The sequence below is a fragment of the Melopsittacus undulatus genome, chromosome 8, assembly GCF_012275295.1.
Source record: "Melopsittacus undulatus isolate bMelUnd1 chromosome 8, bMelUnd1.mat.Z, whole genome shotgun sequence".
In the NCBI taxonomy this organism is placed as follows: domain Eukaryota; kingdom Metazoa; phylum Chordata; class Aves; order Psittaciformes; family Psittaculidae; genus Melopsittacus; species Melopsittacus undulatus.
In genome coordinates, this window is record NC_047534.1 from 40,736,393 (window position 1) to 40,757,577 (window position 21,185).

The 21,185-nt window shown below is 36.6% G+C and overlaps 1 protein-coding gene across 5 annotated transcripts in view; it reads left to right on the top strand.

The window, feature by feature from the left end:
• Positions 1-21,185, top strand: part of ATF2 (activating transcription factor 2) — a 45,895-nt gene that overhangs the window by 105 nt on the left and 24,605 nt on the right. For 2 of the 5 annotated variants that reach the window (XM_005152588.3, XM_031052196.2), the window contains exons 2-7: positions 3,738-3,773; positions 9,503-9,571; positions 10,052-10,121; positions 12,026-12,122; positions 13,868-13,986; positions 16,083-16,211. In XM_005152588.3, coding sequence (XP_005152645.1) covers positions 10,074-10,121; positions 12,026-12,122; positions 13,868-13,986; positions 16,083-16,211 — 393 coding nt within the window. In that variant the 5' untranslated portion in view covers positions 3,738-3,773; positions 9,503-9,571; positions 10,052-10,073. Of the gene's footprint in view, positions 1-120; positions 298-525; positions 542-3,737; positions 3,774-9,502; positions 9,572-10,051; positions 10,122-12,025; positions 12,123-13,867; positions 13,987-16,082; positions 16,212-21,185 lie in introns of those variants that run through there. The other 3 variants (XM_031052192.2, XM_031052194.2, XM_031052195.2) reach the window with 3 other exon arrangements.

The window sequence follows — 21,185 nt, forward strand, 5'->3', positions numbered from 1 at the left end:
GCCCGGCAGCTCCTCCCTCCTCGCTGCGGCGGCGCCCGGGCGGGCGAGCGTGCGCGCACCGAGGGCGGAGGAGAGGGAGCGGCTGCGCTCCCCCGGCAGTAGGCGGGGGATACCCGGGAGGCAGTAACATGGCGCCGCCGCTCCTCTCCACGGCAGCCTCCTCCCACACCGCGGCCTGCGGCTCCTGCCGCCCCTAGAGCCGGGGCGGGGCGGCCCGGCCGGCGCCGCGGAGACCGTTACCCGCCAGGAGGTAGGGGTCCTGGCTGGCGCCCCCAGGGCGCGGGGCGGAGCGGGGAGGTGAGTGGTGAAGGGGGTTGCAGTTCCCCGCTCCCCGCGTCCGGAAGTGGGCTGCCCCGCGGAGGCATTGCCGGTACCTGCCCCGGGCCCGGCCCGCGGGGGGAGATGGAAGGCTGAGGGAGTGCGGGGGGAAGGGAGCAGCCAGGCCTGAGCTTGCTGTCTCAGCTCAGCTCCAAGGAGGCCTCTCCCTGCATCCATCTGCTCTGAAGGGAGATCTTGGGCCGTACCTGGTGCTGTGCGAAAGGTGATGAGAGGGGTATGGGGGGAGTGGGGTGTGTTGGGAGGGAGGATAAGAACAGTTCTTCTGCACCAGAGGGATGTGGAGGCTTGCCCACAACGTGGGCCTTTTGCACCAGTTCTCCCATTGACTTTGCCTGTTATTGTGCATTATGCCTCTCGAGTTGTCTTAATAAAAAGTCTCCTAAGCTTTCACATGAAAAAACACATTCCAAACCCTCAAGCAGTGATGGCTGCACGATGTTTTAGGCACAGATGTTTTATGCCATGATGCAACTTAATGTTTGGAGTTAAGGGATATGTGTGCTGCCATGTTGCTTCTGCAGTCTTACTCATGCTACAATCTTTCTGCATCACACTGTCTTGGAGTGAGATCCACGAGTATGTTTCAATGTCATATCAATATACTCTGTGTCACTGATATGTTTTTCATTATATTGCTTTCTCACAGAGATGTTTTATCTTCAAATGTTGATACTGACACCTGTCTCTTTGCACTAGGATCAGAAATTCTAATAAAGCTCAATTCTGAATTATCTGCTGCTTTTGAAATAGTGACCCTGAGTATGGCTAAGCTCTGTTTTCTTTTCCACATTTTAAAGTAATGGTTTTGTTTTCTTCTTGCCATATTCTACTCATTGCAGTGAATGTCATGTCCCAGGCTAGATGGAAACAAATCTTGCTGAAGTTAAGGTTGTGATACTGCTAGGTCAGTGTTAGATGCTGAATTCATCACTAGCTGATAGAGCAAGGAGGACCTTTCCTTATGGCCCTGGTCTTCCACAGGTGTTTTAGACATGATTTCTTCAGCCTTCCGCTGCAACATAAGTTAACATCTATTAGCAGATATCCAGTTGCAGACATAATTTCAGAGAGACAGACTATAGTTGTTAGGTGTTCACTTGAATTCTCTTAGTGTTTAAACCACGACATGTTTATAATTCTGCATTCCAGAATCAAAATTGGGAAGCTGTCTTATTAAAAAGCAGGAACTTTGTCAGGGGCTGCTTTTGTTATAACACATCAAAAAGTTTGAAATAATCAAAGAATAAATCTGTACATGGAGTGAAACAGCTTTTTTTTAAATATCCATTATGAGTGTATGTTTTAATACTGATACTGTGTGCTAATACAGTGCTAATACTTAATCAACTAGTTTTTCTTCTTCACAGTGTATTTGTTATTTCTATCCTGCTTTGAAGTCTAGAAATATGATCATGTTTGTTATGTCTTTTTCCAGAAACTCCTAGACTGTGCAATGTCTAACATAACGTACTTTCAGGTCTTACATTTGATCATACATAATTTTATAAATGCTTTTGGTTTTCATTCTACTTCTGTTGTGTGACCAAAGTGTTGCAGCCTGAGATGTGATATTCCTTTGAATCTCATTTAATTAAATTTTTGGTGTATCTTGAGCATGTAATTCCTTTTCTGTCATCAGCTGTTCTTGCTTTTGTTTGTTTTTTTTTTTGCCTTCAGTTATTAATTAGCTTAAACTTACAAAGGCACATTTTTTACTTTGAGAAATTTTAATATCTTTAAAAATTCATGTTATTTCTATTTTTTATGGTTCCTTAAAATAATTTTAATTTCTGGATAAAAATAATGCATTAAGTGTTTTCAGAGGAGCAGACATGGTTCAATACTACTAACTTATCTTTTTGAATAATAAATAGATTTTAAGCTATCATTGTCCCCCTGCATAACTTTATTTGTTTCAAATCAATAATATGCACTTGATATGGTGATAAAATATAAGTCAATATATAATCATTATGCAAAAAAAAACCCAACAAGTTTATGCCATACTGTTTCTAGCATTGTTCTTCACCAGTTTCAGTTCAGCCTGAGAACTTTTCAGTCAGCTCCAGTTCAGACAGGAGCTTTCTTTCTGTTCCAAGCAATATCCTGTTTCCCTTTCTAGGTAAATGACAGTGGTCATTTGTATTATTCCTCACAGGAAAAAAAAAGAATCATTCTGTTTTAATGAGCAATGGGAGTCCTGTAGTGGGATACTTATGATATATTTAAATATTTTTTTATTAAGTTCTTAATGATTGTATTCAATTTTATAGTCAGGGATGCAATCTAAAAAAATATAAAAATGAAATAACTTTTTGTTAAGGTTTTTTTAGTCTTTGTTGAAAGTGGTGTAGGAAACAGAGATTGTATTTCTAATGTTTGTTAGATTGATGGACAAAACTAAGACATTAAAACCTAGATAAATGCGCTGGGGAAGCCAAGTCCTAATATCTCTCTTAAGCAAATTGTGAAAATATCAGCAAAATATTAACCCCTGTATATTTCTTTTGAGTTTCATTGGCCTTTCACTTATCTACAAGAGCTATAATTCACACAGCATGAGTTTCCAGTAAGTCAAAGAAAGACCAAGGCTCCTTTAAAAATACATAAGCTAGGAAGTTAACTTAGGAGCTGCCATATTCAGTCAACAGGAAGTGTTAAGCCTGAGGACTTTACTTTCTCCATTAGTGATCTCTGTTTACCAAAAATGTACCTTTACATGGAAAAAGCCTACTTTTTCCACAAAGCTGAAGTGACTTAATTGGTTTGTTTCTGTACATGTGACTGTCCAGCTGGCTTTCTTGTTACTATTTGAACTTGAGTAAATCGCTGTCTCTTGCATCTTTTCATCTTGTCCAGATATTCTCCCCTTCATAGAATTTTAGACAAACCACGAAAGGTATGGAATTAACTTTAGACATTAGTTACAAGCAGTTAATAATAGCAAAGCAAAAAGTGCCCAACATTTGACTTTTTAAAAATTAAAAATATGAGCATTATGCTATGGTCATTAAATTCTTCCTTATTCTTCCCCAGAACTCTGTGAAACAGGTCATGTGTCTTCTAGGAAATAGCACAAGCATTCTGTTAAGCAGTGAAGTGTGAAGAAGGAGCTCCCATTTAACTGCTTGTCAGTTTTTGAGGTTTACAACCTTTAAATATTCTGGCCTACATCTTACAGTTTTGTTGCAGAATCTGCTGAGCTACTTTCTGGTGATCCCGCTTTCTTTAAGAGGAAGAATATTTTTATTTTTAATTTTTTTTTCTCCTCCATTCTCTTCATCATTCAGTTTTAATTTTTAGGAATTCTATGGCATTACACAAATACAGTCAGAACACATTGAAAATGGACTGTAATTACACCACTTTTGCTTCATCTTTTTTCTTTTGCTTTACAGGAAGTGGAAATAAAAAAGCTGTTCCAGTCCCTCCAGGTAAGTGAAGTAATTATTTTTTCCTTTAAAATACAAATTATATTTTTATTTATGTTTCTTCTTATTAAGTGGTGTATTCTACATACTAACTTTTGATTTTTACTGAAAGCAGAACTTACAAGTCTGCCTCTATAGAAAACTGGAAATAACTGTGGAAATAAAGTTAGGCTTAAAGGTGAAAGGTGATGAAAATTTAAGCTATATAATGCTGTATGCAAGTATTGAAAGTATAAAAGGTGCCCTGTTTGTTTTGATTTCATTAGGGACTGTAGTGACAGGACAAGGGGTAACGGGTTGAAACTTAAACAGCAGAGGTTTAGACTGGATATAAGGAAGAAATTCTTTACTGTAAGGGTGGTGAGGCACTGGAATGGGTTGCCCAGGGAGGTTGTGAATGCTCCATCCCTGGCAGTGTTCAAGGCCAGGTTGGATGAAGCCTTGGGTGATATGGTTTAGTGTGAGGTGTCCCTGCCCATGGCAGGGGGGTTGGAACTAGATGATCTTAAGGTCCTTTCCAACCCTAACTATTCTATGGTTCTATGATTTGTTTGGTTGCATGAGAAAAGCATCTCTTTGAATTGTAAAAGGCCTAAATTTGGAAAACAAAAATAGCTACTTTTTTTTTCCTCTGAAGAAGCATATCTATAAAAATTTTTGTTGGAGCCAAGTAAAACACTGAAATAATTTCTTCAGATAATCATTAAGATAATGTCATTCTTTACGATGGCAAATATATTCAGTCCACTTCACTTTTAAAAACTATGCACCTCAAGTAGAACTCTTAAAGTTGATAAAGACTTTGAAATATTGCTATACCTTACCCTTTAGTGCTTCGGTTTCGCATTAAAAAAAATGAAGCTGTAAAGTAAAATCTTGAAAATCTTATACTACCTAAAGCAGCTACATACTGTGCTGGGATCTACAAAAAAGCATACTAAGAGTTAATAATTCTGTATACAGTAAGGATTTTATCTTGCAGTAAAAAGGGTCACAATTCCAGATCAAATGTAAAGAATAAAAGGAAATGTTGAATAGGCATGATTGGTCTTGAGGAAACGCAAACATCCGTAGGAAGAGACTTCACTGATAACTGTAGCTTAAGCACTTTGTAGTGTATAGACCCAGGGGAGTCTCAGTGCTGATGAACTGCTGTAATTCTGATTTGTCTCAATGTCCTAAACCAGTTTTGTTGAACTTTCATTTTTTCAAACCAGAATGCACAGATGTTTCTTGAGTTGGAGCCACGTGTGGCTGGTCAGCCTAGCAGAAAAACTGGGGTTTGTATCACATGTAAGCAGTAGTAGATAAATCAGGATACTACAGTAGCTGGCAGACTGTCAGATTGTCCTCTATGGACTGTCTCTTAGGGGGAGTGACACACTTGTGAGAATGTGCATCTCATCTTGCTTGGTAACCAATAGAGGAATGCTGACATTAAAAACCTGATTTCGTAGTTGATTTTGTTTGTTGGTTTGGGTTTTTTTTGCTACATTTATAGTTGTCTGTCTTTTCTGTGTTGAGTTTAGGCTGTTTTCTTCTGTGTTGTTTCTGTCAGCCTTAAGGTTACAGGACGGGAGCCTTGGTGTTGCTTCAGTGCTTAGAATAAGTAATTACAGGGTAAGACTGCACAGCCCACGAGCAGGTTAGTGCATAGAGGTCTTTTGGCGTGCAGCATGCCTTATGCAGGTAAAGTGAGTAGAGGCTTTAGCTGGTAGTCTGATGAATCCTTACTAGGTATGCATGAAGAAGGATTTTTTTTCAGCAAATTTGAAGGGGTTTTTGTAAGGTTTATCAATATGTGTACATTTTAAACAGCTATTTAAATGTTCAATAGAAAAAAAAAAGAAAATGAGATGCTAGTTCTCTTTTACATGTTCTTGTATGTAGGGAATTAAGAGAAAACAGAAAAACCTTTAGCAGTAAAGTAAGTCAAAAAGACATCGCTAAAATGAGTGTATGATTCTATTCTTTTACGAATTGTCTACTGGAAGATAGTTTAGAAGCAAGCACTGAAGTGTGTAGTAATAGTTTCCAGAAAATGTACCCAAAATGTTCAATTAAAAATCTTATAAAAATATACAAATAATTGTTGAAGCTATTTTTGTAGTACATTTATATAAACAGTAGTGTGTCATTTCATAGAAAACATCTTTATTTTTTTCAATAAGCACACTGTCCTAAATGTTGGTTAATTGGTTGCAAATCTTACAGCATGTTAAATAAAGGGGATGTGAAAGTATTCTATTTTTGTGTTAAGTATAGAGCAAACACCAAAAAAGAGATACTGCTTTCTGATTTAAGTACCAAAGTTGATTGTATTGCTGAGATTATTTCATGGTTTTCCCATGTTCAGCACTGATCTGGTTTCTCAATGTGACACGAGGGTGTCTTTATGCTACTGAAAGGAATTTAAGGTTGGAAGGCTTACAGAAGAAAATTGCAGTTCAGTGGACTGTAGTAAGAATCATTGCACTGAATTGTTTAGTTTATCTGAAGAGATAAATTAGGGCTGGAGTTTCTCATTCAGATTGGATTGCTTCAGGAATCGTCTTTTTTTTCTATGGGACAAGGTGTTTGCTGTTGCCTGGGTAACAATCCAAGGTGGCTATAATTCATCTCTAGCAATTAGGTTAGCAGTTTACATACTTCATTTCTCATTTGGTTGGGTGAGCAGCATTTTTGTCAAGATGGCGTTCAAGTTGCTATTTTGGTTTTCAGGGGAAGAGTATTTTCCAAATTCTTCTCTTTTTTAGTGTGATACTCTCTTCTAGAGCTGTCAGTGTCCAATAGTCTTTTGAAATCAGAGTGGCAATCATCAACTTACTTTCTGAAAATCTGCCTCCCATGTGTTAGTCTTGTTATTCCTGTCAGGCAACAAAAAGTGCAAAAGACAGGAGGCAAAGGATGGGGTTTGTCTTTTTCCCTAGCACTAACAGTATTAGCTGTTGGGCTGTAAAGTTAACCACACTAAGTCTTCTGAAACGGTCAGAATGTTACTCAGATTTTGCTGAGTTTAAAGATTGTTCACCTCTTTTTCTGACTATGGCATCTTTATGGTACACTTCAAATTTCAGGTATTTTAGATTGCTCAGAATTTCATCCGCTGAAATTTTTATTATCTCCAAGGATGGAGATTCCACAGCCCCCTGGGAAACCTGTTCCAGTGTTCAGCTGCTCTCACTGAGTGACTTACTTTTCTTTTTTCCTCTCCCCTTATACTTGCTGCTATCTTTCTTAGTGTGGCTTGTGAATGTTGCATGTCATCCTTTTGTTGTACACTACCCAGAGTCTGGATCTGTTTTCTCTATAACAATACATTATGTAGTGTAATACCATAATTAGATCCTTCCTTAGCCTTCCTTCTCCATGCTGAACAAACCTTGCTTCCTGGTATTCCTCTTCTATATAATAGCCCTGCCTCCTATTTTGGTGGGATCCTTCCTGGTTTCTCTTCAGTTTATCATCTGTCTTGAGGGGCTCAAATCTGGACAAGCACTCCAGCTGTAGTCTCATGAATGCCAGATAAAGAAGAATAATCACTTCCCTTCATCTGGTTGCTATGCTCTTGCTAATTCAGCCCACTAGGCTGTTAGGTTTCAGTGCTGCAAGTGACATGATGGTAAGTCGTGTTCAGTTTGTCCACAAGGAGTTGCACGTTCTGCCCAAAGCTTCTTGGTGGCCTGCTGGCCCTCAACCTGCACTGCTGCATGGAGTTATTTCATTCTAGGTGCAAGGTTTGCATTTGTCTCTGTAATAGGTTAATAAAAATCCTTACCAATCCTTACCAATAAAATCCTTACCAGTCCTTACCTAACTAATGTGAACTCTTTTTTTTCCCATGCTGTCAGATCTGCTTTCTGGTTACATTTATAATGTCCGAGGTCTTGCTGTAATGCACAAGTGAACTTCTTTCTCTTTTAGTGCAAAAATTTCAGTGCTTCAAGGTACTTTTTTTTTCCCCTCAGATGTTAGCTGGAATCCTTTTACAAGGCATTACCTCACAAAATTCCTTGTGGCCTGCAGTCAATATCACAGAGATCAGGAAATTAATTTATGTCCAACTTTTTTCCAGTAAGTTTGCCAGGAAGGGACAACATTGTTTTTCTTTTACACAAGGATTGATTTTTAGTTTGTATCAGGCATTGAATATTCACAGGTTTTGCAAATCAAAATGTGAAATCAGGTAATAACTTCATATGCATATGCAAATGTTTTGGTAATATTTCTTTAACATAAGCAGACTTGAAATAAGTACATAAGCAGACTTGAAAAAATTACCTTTACAGCTTATGATCTAAGAAAAATACTAAAGGATGACAATAAGCTATGGTAATAGAGTGGGGAAAAAATGCCCTATATGTGCATCAAAATCTTTGCCCTCCAGATTAAAAAAAAAAGCCAATCAAACAAAAAAACCCACACCAAAAAAAAAGAAAAACCCCAAAAATTAACAAGGAAACAAATAACCCCAAACAGAATTGTTTCTTATACCTTCAGACGTTTCTGATACAAATGTAATTCTTCTGCTCGTAGTATGTATCCATGTGTGCACATTGTACCTATATGTAACTACCTGGTATCCCAAGATCAAGACCTAGCAAAGCAAACTGAGTTCTAAAGGACACTGACTCTGTTAGTTTTTAATATGCATTTAAAATACCTGACTGTTGCATAGCTGAACACGGATAATAAGCTCATGGGATAGTTTTTAAGTGTCTGTTGAGTTTCCAGATAAAATAAGGATGTAATCCTGAAGCTTTATTGATAAGGGCCTTATTTCTCAGACTAAGGCCTGAAGCCTTAGTGATGAGAATTTAGATTTGCCCATAACCTTGTTAATACTATATTGGTGACAGTACCAAGTTCATAATTTAAACAGTTCAAGAAATATTTAATCCCTTTAGAAACTTGAGGCGGGTTATGAACTTTTTGCAAAGAACAACAGAGAAGTCTCCATTCCGGATTTGCTTTGGCATCCTTTCCTTGGGAATGTAAATTTCCCTGAGTTGTCAGTGCCAAAGACTCTAAAGTTTCTGGCAGCCATTCATCTCTTCTTGGCTTGTGATCTCAGCTCAGTATCCTCATTCTGTTGAAGGTATATATTTAGCAGTGGCACTTAGGAATCTCCTCCACACCATGTTTTGCTGCTTTGCCATTCAGTGCCCATGACCAAGGACACTGGGCTATCTTTCTCTTTGAAGTAATATCCAGAAAGTGTGCAATAGTTTTTTTACTGTACAGGAACAGGCAAAAGGATCAGATAATGTGTTCCTTACAGATCTGTTATTTGCTTATGCTTACTTAGTTTTTCTTGTGTCTAGTGCTGAATGGTGTACCAGAAGAATGCATTCTTAGGGTGATTAGGCAGTTTTCAGAAGTCTTGCAACTTTTCATGACCAGCCTGTGGGGGGAGAGATGGATTTATCCTGCTCATGATCTTTAATCATAAAGATGTCTTTATTTATCTTTATTTGCTTCATCAAGCTAAGCAGTGTTCAGAACTAACATTGTTAGACCTCCATACAAATATTTATCTTTAAAGATGAATGTATTCCTCCCGGGTGAAACCACAGATGCCGTAACTAATTAGAGGATGTATTGGAGTGAACCATTTCTTTGAAAAACTGTTGTGTTTCATAGGTGAATAGTGGGCATTATTTATCCTTACAAAGTCATGTATTATTATGTGTTTTACTTGAGCAGTAATAAATATCTTCTTTCAATTGCAGTTCATTGCCATGAAAAGGAGGATATGATAGTTTGCCCTATGAAACAGTTTTCTATGTGAAATCTGGCAGGTATGTGTATTAGTATGCGGGGTGAGTATGCAAAACAGCACAAAAATGTTATTCATATTTCTTTTTTCTTAAATAGTTTCTAGCCTGTTGGTAATTCAGTTGTATAACTGAAACATTACTAGAGTACTAGAGTACATTAAATTCATAACTGTTTACATAAAGGGCTGTCTGCTGACCTACCTTTAAAGGTGAGCTGTAAAGATGATGAAAAGAGTTAAGGAATCAACCACTTGGTACTGTCTGCTTCTTTGTTCTTTTGAGCTGTGTGTTCAGAATCTCCTGTGTGTCTATTAGGTTTTGTGTACTTTCCTGACAGAGTTTGGAATCCAGACTATACTTAAATCCCTGGTATTTTGATTCTTAGTTTAGCCAGAAGGCAGAAATTCTTGCCCATGGAATATTAAATGTCCTGTAGATGTTGATGTATTGATAATTTGTTACAATATTTGTAAAATTTATTCTATTCTTATTTCAATAAAGGTAGCACAACGACCTGTGGAATATGAGTGATGACAAACCCTTTTTATGCACTGCCCCTGGATGTGGCCAGGTAATGGTCTGGCTTGAAGTTACTAACATTGATAAAAATAAAACAGTGAAACATGTTTCCAGGGTTCTGTCGTGGTTTAAACTGCCTTAACATTTGAATTTAGTAACCTGAAAATAGATGAATTTGCATTGTCTGCTGCAGGAAATGGACATCCCTGCATCCTTTATATAGAATTAATTTCTTAAGCTGGTTTTCTTCATTGTATTATGTCTACCTGCCATTATATAGAATTGATTTCTTGAACAGGCTGTATTTTTTTATTATATTAGTGCACTCAGAATTATTTGGATTTTGAGTTCAAAATATTTTCAATTTTATTCTCATAACTTTGTTTTTAGTATTAATGACACCATTAATTTTATATTAATGGAGCCTTCTATATTTAAGGTGGGAAAGGACTAAGATTTCTTATTATGTCTAATATGTTCAGAAACATCAAAAGTAACAGAAGAGAGCTGCCTTCTCCTAATCAACATGTTTGTCCCCATCATATTTGAATCTAGTTTCAGTGTAAGCTCTGTCAGGAGTGTTTTGGCAATTAAATCTCATAGAAGATCCATCATGGGGCTACAGCAATCCTTTATTCCAGTGAAGAAAAAAAACTATGTCTGTGAAAGACAGGCAAGGCTTCTCTAGATGCTACCTCATACTACAGAACAGAGAAAGGGAGTCAGGATCTGGAGGTCCTGTTCCCTCTGAGGGAACCTGTCAGTCACATAGTGGGACAGAAAGATGTACTTAAATCTTTTAGTGTAATAAAACACTGAAGTTTCTGGTTTATGTTCTCTGTAGAGATAAAGCATAAGAGCTGTGGAGAGCTGGGCATTTGGAGCCCTTTGTAACAGAGTTCTAACAAAAAAAGTGCCTGGCCTGTATCACCCTGGCTTTCAGTGATCCTGATTTTGAATTTTCCTCTCAGCTCCACATAGACATGTCCTTTCTCACAGAAATATTCTGGGTTAGTGTACTCAGAGGTCACCTAAGCTTTTTGTGTTGTTTTCTGAGAGATGACCCTTGGTGTGTATCTTTTTCATGTGTGTGGAGAAACTTAAATTACTGAGAAATAATTAAAACCAATCTTGGAATCAACTCTTCACAAAGTAAGAACTTGGTTATTCTATAAAATACATTCTCTTCGGGAAGCCTGCATCTTGGGAAATGTTTTCTTGGATTATCTTAGGTGGAACACTGTCTTCACTCACAATTACAGGGGCATAGCAAATTGCGAGTTGGTAAAAGCGAGTTGGTAAAAACCTAGTTTGTCTGCTTGCTCTCGTTTTTTGTTTGTTTTTTTTTTAGAGTGTACTCCAAATTCTAGGGCATATCTGCACAAAACTGCATACTGCCAAAAACCTAAGGGATTTAAAAAATTTCTGATAATTTTATTTCATGAACAGCTTTTCAGTTGACTGACATTGTTCCAGTGTTTCCTGTTCTGTATGCCTCTTTTTTATATAGTAAATGGTCAGGGGCAGGAGCTAAACTTTATGCTGTTAAATACAGTGAAGTCTGTGATTACAGATCAGTTCTCACTATTGTGATGATATGCACGTTACAGAAATCAAATATTGGTAGTCAGTTGCTAAACATTATCATGATCCATTAGTACAGCAAATATCTGTTTGCTAACAGCTGATGAAGTCTGCAGCACTTTGAAATTTATTTTGGGCTTTTGATGAATGCAGGTACTTGCATTACCGTTGCCCTCATACCATTACTATTTAGTTACTTTGAACATCATTAGAATTTTGTAATATTTCTGCTTGGTACTGTTGACCAAGGTACAACATATATCTGCCTAAGAGGGTTGTCTGTTAACGTGTTGAAAATTTACTTTCTGTAGAATTGTATTGACTTTGTTCACACTCAAAATTACAACTATTTCTTAAAACTTTCTGCTGCAGCGTTTTACCAATGAGGATCATTTGGCTGTCCATAAACATAAACATGAGATGACACTGAAATTTGGTCCGGCTCGTAATGATAGTGTCATTGTGGCTGGTTAGTATATACTTTTATAACTAGTTTATTCACTTTTCTGCTGGAATGGGCATATGTTTTATGTATTTTCTGTACATAATGCATAGATTTTTTTCTGTACGTAATGCATAGACTTCTGTTAAGAGATTATGAAACATTTTCTTCACTATAGTTGTCTGCAATGTGTGCTTAGGCAGTATTTTCTTACCTAATTAGCTTTTGTCGGAATCTGAAGCTAGTACTATTTTCCAAAAATAACTTTTGGTTAGATCTGTTGTATGAGCTAAATATTTTTTAATTATCAATACCTGAGTAATTGATTAACTTATGTGCAAAGCATTCAGTAAGACTGCACTAATAAAGGCTATGCCTAACAGGATCTGTAACTAGATTTAATTGTATTTAAGTTCTAAATATTCATTGGTATAACTTGACTCTTAAATTTTAAAATACATACTGATTTTTACGTACTGTGGTGACTTTAGAAGAATGAATTGATAATTATTTTTTAAATGGCATAGTAGATGAAAGAAAATTATTTTTGTTCTAATTTTAGCATAAGATTAAAATACTTTTACTGTATTTCTCCCTCTGAATTCATGGTATACCATGGTCAGTTAATACATTGTTAATACAAATACATTGGTCAGTTGTAACTATTTCTCTTTGTCCAGGATCAGGAGTAATCACCAATGGATGACTGATTGTATTATAGATTTTAAAGTTCTTGAATGAAGATAGCAGATGCTAATTATTCTGATGTTATAGTCAGACTGTGGGTTTTTTTCATTGGTGGAACAAAGGTTTTAAGACACTTCGATTTTTATTTTTTTTATTCTCTTTTAAGAGGCTAATTGGTAAGACCAAGCAGAAAAAACAAACTCTTGTTACTCTTAAACCAGCAGTTACACATGTTAAAAGCTTAAGTTGATTTATGTGATCCCTGGCAATGATACCTAAAGGAAGAGGACCTAAGAATGAAACCATAGCAGTGTCTGTCTCTGCAGCCAGTTGTTAGTTGTAAATGCCAACTTACATTAGTAAGGTGCACATAATACTGTTTTACAGTATTTTAAATGCAGGTAACTTTGTGGCAAATGTGGTTAATTTTGACATGGTAATAATAGTGAAATAAGTGGAATTTACATAGTACTAAAAAATTCCTTAAAAAGACTTATTTTAAACTCCTTCATGCAGTAGTCTTGCAGATACCATAAGTCTTACGATTCCAGCTTGACTGCACAGGCATCATAGGAGTCAATACAAAATTGTGTATAATATCACACTTGCTTTCTGAAGTTTCACATGCTTGAAAGTAATCACTACTTTATTCACAACATGAGACGAAAGAAGCAAACTCTGTGAGCTGGGCACTTTCATTTTTAGAATTAAAGCCTGTACATATGCTTTACCTTCATTTAAGAACAGCCTGTTTGCTCACTGAAGTGATCTGCTGTGTTAGACTAGTACTTGACAATAGCTCCCTCTGGTTTCTGAACACAGCCACAAGAAACGCTTTGATACCCTTCCAAAACTGCAAGTGGCTTACTGCTTTGCAAACTTCGGTTGTTTTGTCTCCAGCAGGTGGAGTCTGCCTTCTGGTTGACCTTCCTGCAAGGCTGAAAGGGGCCTGCTTGTGAGGCATGGGAGAGTTCTTAACCACGTTGTCTCTGTTTGCTTTTATTCTGAAAAATATTTATGATAAGTAGGTTTATAAATAGTATTTTCAAAATAAAATTGTGGATTGTTTATACACTTCATTTCAGATCAGACACCAACACCAACACGATTTTTGAAGAACTGTGAAGAAGTGGGCTTATTCAATGAACTAGCAAGTCCATTTGAAAATGAATTTAAAAAGGCTTCTGAAGATGACATTAAGAAAGTATGTTCAAAACCTTTTTCTTCTCAGAGTTTCTACTTTTTTCATATCAGAATTTCCATTAAAAAAACCCTGAACTTTGGATTTATATCTAAATTATACCAGTAACACCCTATGTTCAGTTTGGGCTTGGAACTAGATGATCTCAAGACCCTTTCAAACCCTAACTATTCTATGATTCTATTCTAATCATTTGCCAGCTGCTTATATATGTTGTATGGAGAGAATACAAATCTCAGATTACTCTTCTGAAGGTTAGTTTACCTGATTAATCTTGCATAGTTAACAGGGACAGTGGGACACACTGACTTTGCCTTAATTCCTTAATCATTAGCTTTGATTTAAATTTTGTTATGCTCTGAATAAGCAAAAGTCTGAAAAGAGTTTTTGTAGAAAGAAAAACATTTGCATGAAATCAACATCAAAAGGATAATATGTGAACAGTAATCATTTTGATTAGTTTTAAAATACTCATGTTTTTCTAACAATCAATAGTCATCATAATGAGAGTTAAATACTGACTAAATTTAAGGAAGCATCAGTAATTTGGTTATAATTTTATTCACTTTGTGTTGAAATCACTTTTACCTAGAAATTATTGACTACAGCCTAAACATCTGCCCTTTTTTTTTCAATGTACAGATTGAAATATAAGAAAAATTAGGACTCTAATTGTTCAGCAACTTCATATTTTTATGAGGAACTTCCCATGTATTTAAATGTGGTTTCTTCTTTTTATTTTAGTACTTCCCAGTCATAACTGGTATGAGGTCCAAACATTTAAACACTTCTGCAAATGAAAAATCTTGTTCAGTGTCCCCTTTGAATATTTCTGCCTGTGGTTGATTACCTGGCTGACTTCCATAGGCAGTGATAAAAAGTGTATTTTTATACTCATATATACTGTTTTTGCAGAATCAGTATCTGCATTTTCATTGTTTTAATAAAGATTTTAATAGGTACATGTGAATAGAATGGATTATTATCCATTCCTCACAAAGCCTCACCTTGTTTTGTTACTGCAGCTATACCAAATAATGATTTTTTAATTTTTTTTTAAGCTGGTATATGCTAACTGTTCTTAAGACACTGCATATGGTAATACTAATTCTGGATTTACTAATACTGTGTTTTCTGTGTAATTTCACCATCGTCTTGGAGGAAGTTAGAGGAATTGCAAAATATTTTCAATATTTTAAAAATTTCTTTAATTGATACTTATTTTCCAAACATTCCTGTTTATTATGAGGAGAAGTAAACTCCTGCCATATCTCTGATTGTTTATTATACCAAAGCAATCATGGCAAAGGGTGGAACAATTTACCATAATAGCACACTTTATAGGGGTTGATCATTTAGTTTTTTCCTGTAACATACCATATTCAGCTGTGGTATGAGAAGAGATCCCACTTGTAACAGTCTTGCCTGCCAATTGGTAATATATTCTGTAGGAAAACTAGGAATTGAGTTGAAAAAAAGTCTAGAAGAACATAAGTAGATGAGTTTTGGTGAAGTTTTGTACTTAAGTATCTGTATAGCAGACTATAGTATTACTTTAAGAACTTTTGTAACTTAATTTCTTTGTGCCATTTCAGATGTCCTGATGGATTTTATCTAAGTAGTAATACAAACTTGCATTTCCAATAACCATTTACTGCAATAAGTCTGAAATTAATTGTCCAGAGTAGCTTTCTTAATTTGGAAATGTAGTTAGGATTTTATCCTTTGTGACATATAATAATTTATAGAAGGATAGTACCTTCTTATAACCGTATTTTTTGTGTGTAGCATAGTCCTTCCTCAACTGTATTTTTCCTGTGACTCTTGGAAAAGGAAAACTTTAGAAATGGTTTTAAGTATCAAGAAGAAAATACTTAGTGTGACATTTGTGTTGAAAGACAAAGGTTTACTGATGATTAATGTTCATGCGGATGCTGGAAAAATAGCCTTGACTGGTAATGTGTCTGCATTAATATCTTCCAAACACTGGCACCTCTCTGTTCTCGTAAGGCTGATACTTTTCTTCAGTTGTTTGTATTTTCTTGCACATTTTCATTTTTTAGAGATTGAGTAATTTTGTTTTGGACTGTTGCTCTTAGATGCCTCTAGATCTGTCACCTCTTGCCACGCCAATTATAAGAAATAAAATTGAAGAACCTTCTGTTGTAGAGACAACTCATCAAGATAGTCCTTTACCTCATCCAGAGTCTACTACCAATGATGAAAAGGTCAGACCTTTTTTGTTTGGTTTTTTTTCCTTTTTGAATTTATTTTTCAAATTTTCTCGTAATCTGTATGTTTATTTCACATGCTGATAGCCACAATACTTAGCTGGTTGAAATGAGAATTTTCATGTGCTGTGTTCCTGTGGATATATGCTTCATTTGTTTAATTCTTTAGTTAGCTCTGCTTGCTCCAGTTGTTTCGTTGCCTCACACTGGCCATCCAGCAAACCTAGAAAAGAAATAAAATTTAATATTCAGTATTGTGTGTAGTTCTGGTGTCCTCAACATAGGAAGGACATGGAACTGTTAGAACAAGTCCAGAGGAGGGCCATAAGGATGATCAGGCTGAGAAAGTTGCGGCTGTTCAGCCTGGAGAAAGCTGTGTGAAGACCTCATAGCAGCCTTCCAGTATCTGAAGGGGGCCTACAGGGATGCTGGTGAGGGACTATTCATTAGGGACTGTAGTGATAAGACGAGGGGTAACGTGTTAAAACTTAAACAGGGGAAGTTTAGATTGAATATAAGGAAGGAATTCTTTACTGTGAGGGTGGTGAGGTACTGGAATTTGTTGCCCAGGGAAGTTATGAATGCTCTATCCCTGGTGGTGTTCAAGGCCAGGTTGGATGAAGCCTTGAGAGACATGGTTTAGTGTGAGGTGTCCCTGCCAATGACAGGAGGGTTGGAACTAGATGATCTTAATGTCCTTTCCTACCCTTACTATTCTATGATTCTACGTTAGAAAAGGCTGGAGGGGCTCTTTAAACTGTTTTATGTGTCATTGTTCATAAACAAGAAAAGAAAGTTCAGTTTCTTTGCTTTGTTTTTAATAATGTCAACAGTTTGTGACTCTTCATGTGTACAATTTTATGTTTACCCTTTGTTTTACAATAAATAGGTTTGTAGAAGAGTAGGGGATGTTCTGCAGAAATGTGCAAGGATGAATGCCTTTCAAAGCTAAGGACCACAAAATTTTGTTTCAAATGTTACACTCTTTCAGCTATAGCAGTGTTGTTTAAAAGTGGTGATCCTGGGCATCTGCTTGTTTAGTATTTACTGGAATACTTACAGAAGACTGAGGTATTATCTGTCACTACAGGATGTTGTATTCAAATCAGTTTTAGAACTATTGCTCTAAGAAATAAGTGGTTAAATAGTAACGGTAATTTTGATATGTGACACAGGTTGCCCAGGGGGGTTGTGGAGTCTCCTACGTTGGAGATATTCAAGGCCCGCCTGGACAAGTTCCTGTGTGATGTACTCTAGGTTACCCTGCTCTTGCAGGGGGGTTGGACTAGATGATCTTTCGAGGTCCCTTCCAACCCTTGGGATTCTGTGATTCTGTGTGACTTGCAGTGTTTTCATCATATCGAGTTCTCTTGAAGGACACAAAATGAAGCAAAGTCAGTGGAATTCATTATTTCTCTTCCTACTTAAATAGATAAAAAAGGAGCAAAACATAATAAAGCAATATGGTCATTCTAGTTAGTCTTTTCTCTATGTGCATCTTCAGCGGGCAGCCTGTGTTTGAGGGTCTTGGATACCTTATTCCTGAAAAGCAGCAGGATATAGGGGTAATTCACATTGGAAGGAACTGCAGGATTTCCTGGTCCAATTTCTTCCTCAGAGCAGGGGCTAGCTCTGACATAAGGCTGAGTTACTCTTGGCTTTAGGCAGTCTGGTCTTGAAACTTTTGAGAAGGGAAGTGGCACAACCTCTTAGTGCTTCCAATGCCAGGCTGACCTTGTGAAAGTGTTTTTCTTTGGATCCAGTCTAAACATCTCTGGTTTCAGCTTGCACACTCTCTTATCCTGCCAAGAGCCATCAGTGTTAGAAGAGCCTTAAGTGTGTGACAGAAATTTAAGAGAGTTTCAGTTCAGATTTGGCTTTACAAAGCTCTGTTGAGTTTTATTAGTTAGCAAGAATGAGTAATCATAGGTAATCAAGGCAATCATGTAGTCTCAAAAATAATAAAAGTAGCTTAAAGGAATACATGTGAAGAGCTGCTTAGATTAAGCAAATCATAGTCCAAGTCTTAAGCTGTTTTTATTTCATCTTTATTTCAGAGGTTAGTTTGCAAATACTTATTCTAAGTACTCTAATTTTGGCAGGAGATAATATCTTTATACAGTAACGGTTCAGTATCTCATTAGCAGCATTACAAGTGAAAATTATATCTCAATGCTTGGCAGTACTTACAAACTTCTCTCATTCATGATGTAATTTCAGTGTTGTCACTGTAACAGTGCTGAAGTGAAAAGCTGCTGCTGCTCAATGCTGTTCTGATGTCTGATTGTAGAGGCAAGCTGAGCACGGATGAGGGTGCTGCTTGGGAGTATGCTGCTGCTGAATGTGGCCTGCAGAAGCTGAGAAACATGAGGAGTGCTGCTGTTTTCTCAGATTTTAATATTCTCCTGTAGACATACTGAAAGAGGGAAGTTTGGGTTTTTTCGGGGCATAGCTGGTTTTAATATGTATACATATGCACTGTAACCACTTTGTTGCCTGAATATATTTTAGTAGCCTTAAATGACTGAAGCCCATTACTATATGTGCAGGACAGTCCTAAGTTTCCTTGTAGCTGTCTAAGGAATTTCTTAGAGACTTGTAAAAAACTGTACTTAATTACTTTCCTAGTTTTCTGAGAGTTCTGGGAGTTCTATTAGGCTTCAGTAAGAGTTGATGTTCTGCTTTGAATAGACCAAGATATCATCAGAAACATTTTAAGCCTTTTAGCCTTAAAATAATAAGCAAATTAAACCTTATTTATTCTTTGAGAGTTTTTAAACTAGTTTCTGAGTAACAATACTTCAAAGGGTGACCATCAACAGTTTCCCAGGTTTCTTAGCTCTTGTCAAACAGCTGATTCCCTAACTTAATTTTTAAAATCTAATTGTTTTCTTACAGTAGTAATCATTTATACTATTAGTTCTGGTCATCTACTTTACTGTGTAAAGAATTCTGTGTATTCATTAGTAGTATTAGGAAGTTACAGCATGATATCTACTCTTCGATATGAAATACTTGCAGTATGATTCCCACTGTTGTTTTGGATGTTGTGTGAATTGTATAGCCTGTTCATGCTAGCATACAGATTCAGCTGATGTTCTGAGTTCACGATTTATTGCAAATCGACATGGATGGTTTTCTCTGCAGTTTATCCATTTTTGGGAGACTTTCACACGCTGCCTCTCAGCACTTCTTGGCCTTCTGTATTTTGGTAGTTGTTTCCCCATCCACCCAGACAGGTATTTACAGAAACCACTGGCACAAACCCATGCAGAAGAGACTGATACGGGATTACTGTTGCTGAGAATGTGTGAATATCTGTTTAGTTTACATTTTTTATTAAAGCTATATGCATGGCTTCATGGCTGCTCTAAGCAGACAGTCCTCATCCCTTTTTCATGGAAATAAGAATTACTTTGCCATAGCTATTCTGTGGTGTTCATATATCTAAATTTACATTTATACATATACTTTTATATGTTTGCCATATGTAAGAATGTTACAGGTAAAAGGAAGAATGGGGGGAAAAAAAAAGCTCTTGGACCTCTGTTGGCAGTAAACATGGGTGTTTCTGTGTTAGGTCCCTACAGTGGGAATGGACTTTGTAGTGGCTTCTTCCTCACAGTAATAAGATAGGTAGTAGTGGCAAACAACAAGCAGGAAAGGGTGAAGCTGAAACCAATGAAGAATGACACTATTAATTTCTGAATTGACCATTGCCAAAAAATTATCAGGGGAAGTATTTTCCGTTATACCTTCCTCTAATTTCCCACAGTCAAGCAGTTCAATCTCCTTTATGTTTTTCTATGGCTCTTCTCACTGAATAAAATCTGTATAGCTGTTATATCAAATGCCTTATTTGCAAAGCAGTGTTTAATCCTGTCCTAAGAGTATGCATTAGTCAATTCTATTTTTTTTTCTGTTTCTGTAATTCCATGCTGAATGTTATCTTGTGACTGAATGCGCATCTGTAATTCTAGATATTGTGTTCATATATAACATTTATAAATACACCAGATTGTACTAAAGAAAAAAATTCTTACTTTCCTAAGTACAGCTCATTGTTACTCTCCAAAACCTCTTGCTTGCTGTAACTATTCTTCTAGATCCCTTGGGGAAAAGCCTGAACAAACTAATGAACCCTGATGTCAAATCTAACCTCTGAGCTTCTGAAGGGAGAAAACTTAATCACCTAATGTCCTTCCTTTCTTAAAGCCCAATTTGACAGGCCTCTTACAGTTCTATAAAGTGCTCAGAGGAGCACACATGTTTTGCAATGGATGTATAAAATGAAAACAATCTGTAAGACAACTAAGGTCTTACTACTTAAAGCTTTATGGATGTATTTAAAACAGTAAATGGTAGTCAATGTAGCCTATAGGACACAGGTCTGAGATGTTTGCTTGAATTATGGTTTAACAGTGGAGTAACTAAATACTGCTGGTCTTATGAGTTTAGTTTTATGAGCCATTGATTGTAGTAGCTACTGTCGAAAGAAGAAATAACTAGGAAAAATCCTGTCTGAAGGTAAATCTGAAGCCTGACAGTATCAAGGGTTTCCTGAGGAGGAAAGCATTGATTACAATAAGATATGTCTAGGTTTTCAGAAACAGCAAAGGCAAGTTCTACATTCTAATTGATAAGTTACTTTACCTGATTGCTAAGCTAAGAACTATAGTCAGTTCTGTCCGCTACTTACATGAAACTGATGAATTTTAATTTCTGTGCTCAAATAATTTCTTCTGCATCAGGATATGTGTATATTTTGCAAAGTATTTCTTCAAGTATTTCTAACTTAGTAGCACTCTAGTTAATAGAAGTACATGGAAAAGGATAAAGATCTATTAAAAAAAGACAAATTTTGTTTTGGTTTATTTTTTTTTCCTTTTTCCTGAATCATAAGGCTTCTGTTTCTCTTGTTTAAATCCAGAACAATGGACTGAACCTGAAATGTACATAAAGACACCATAA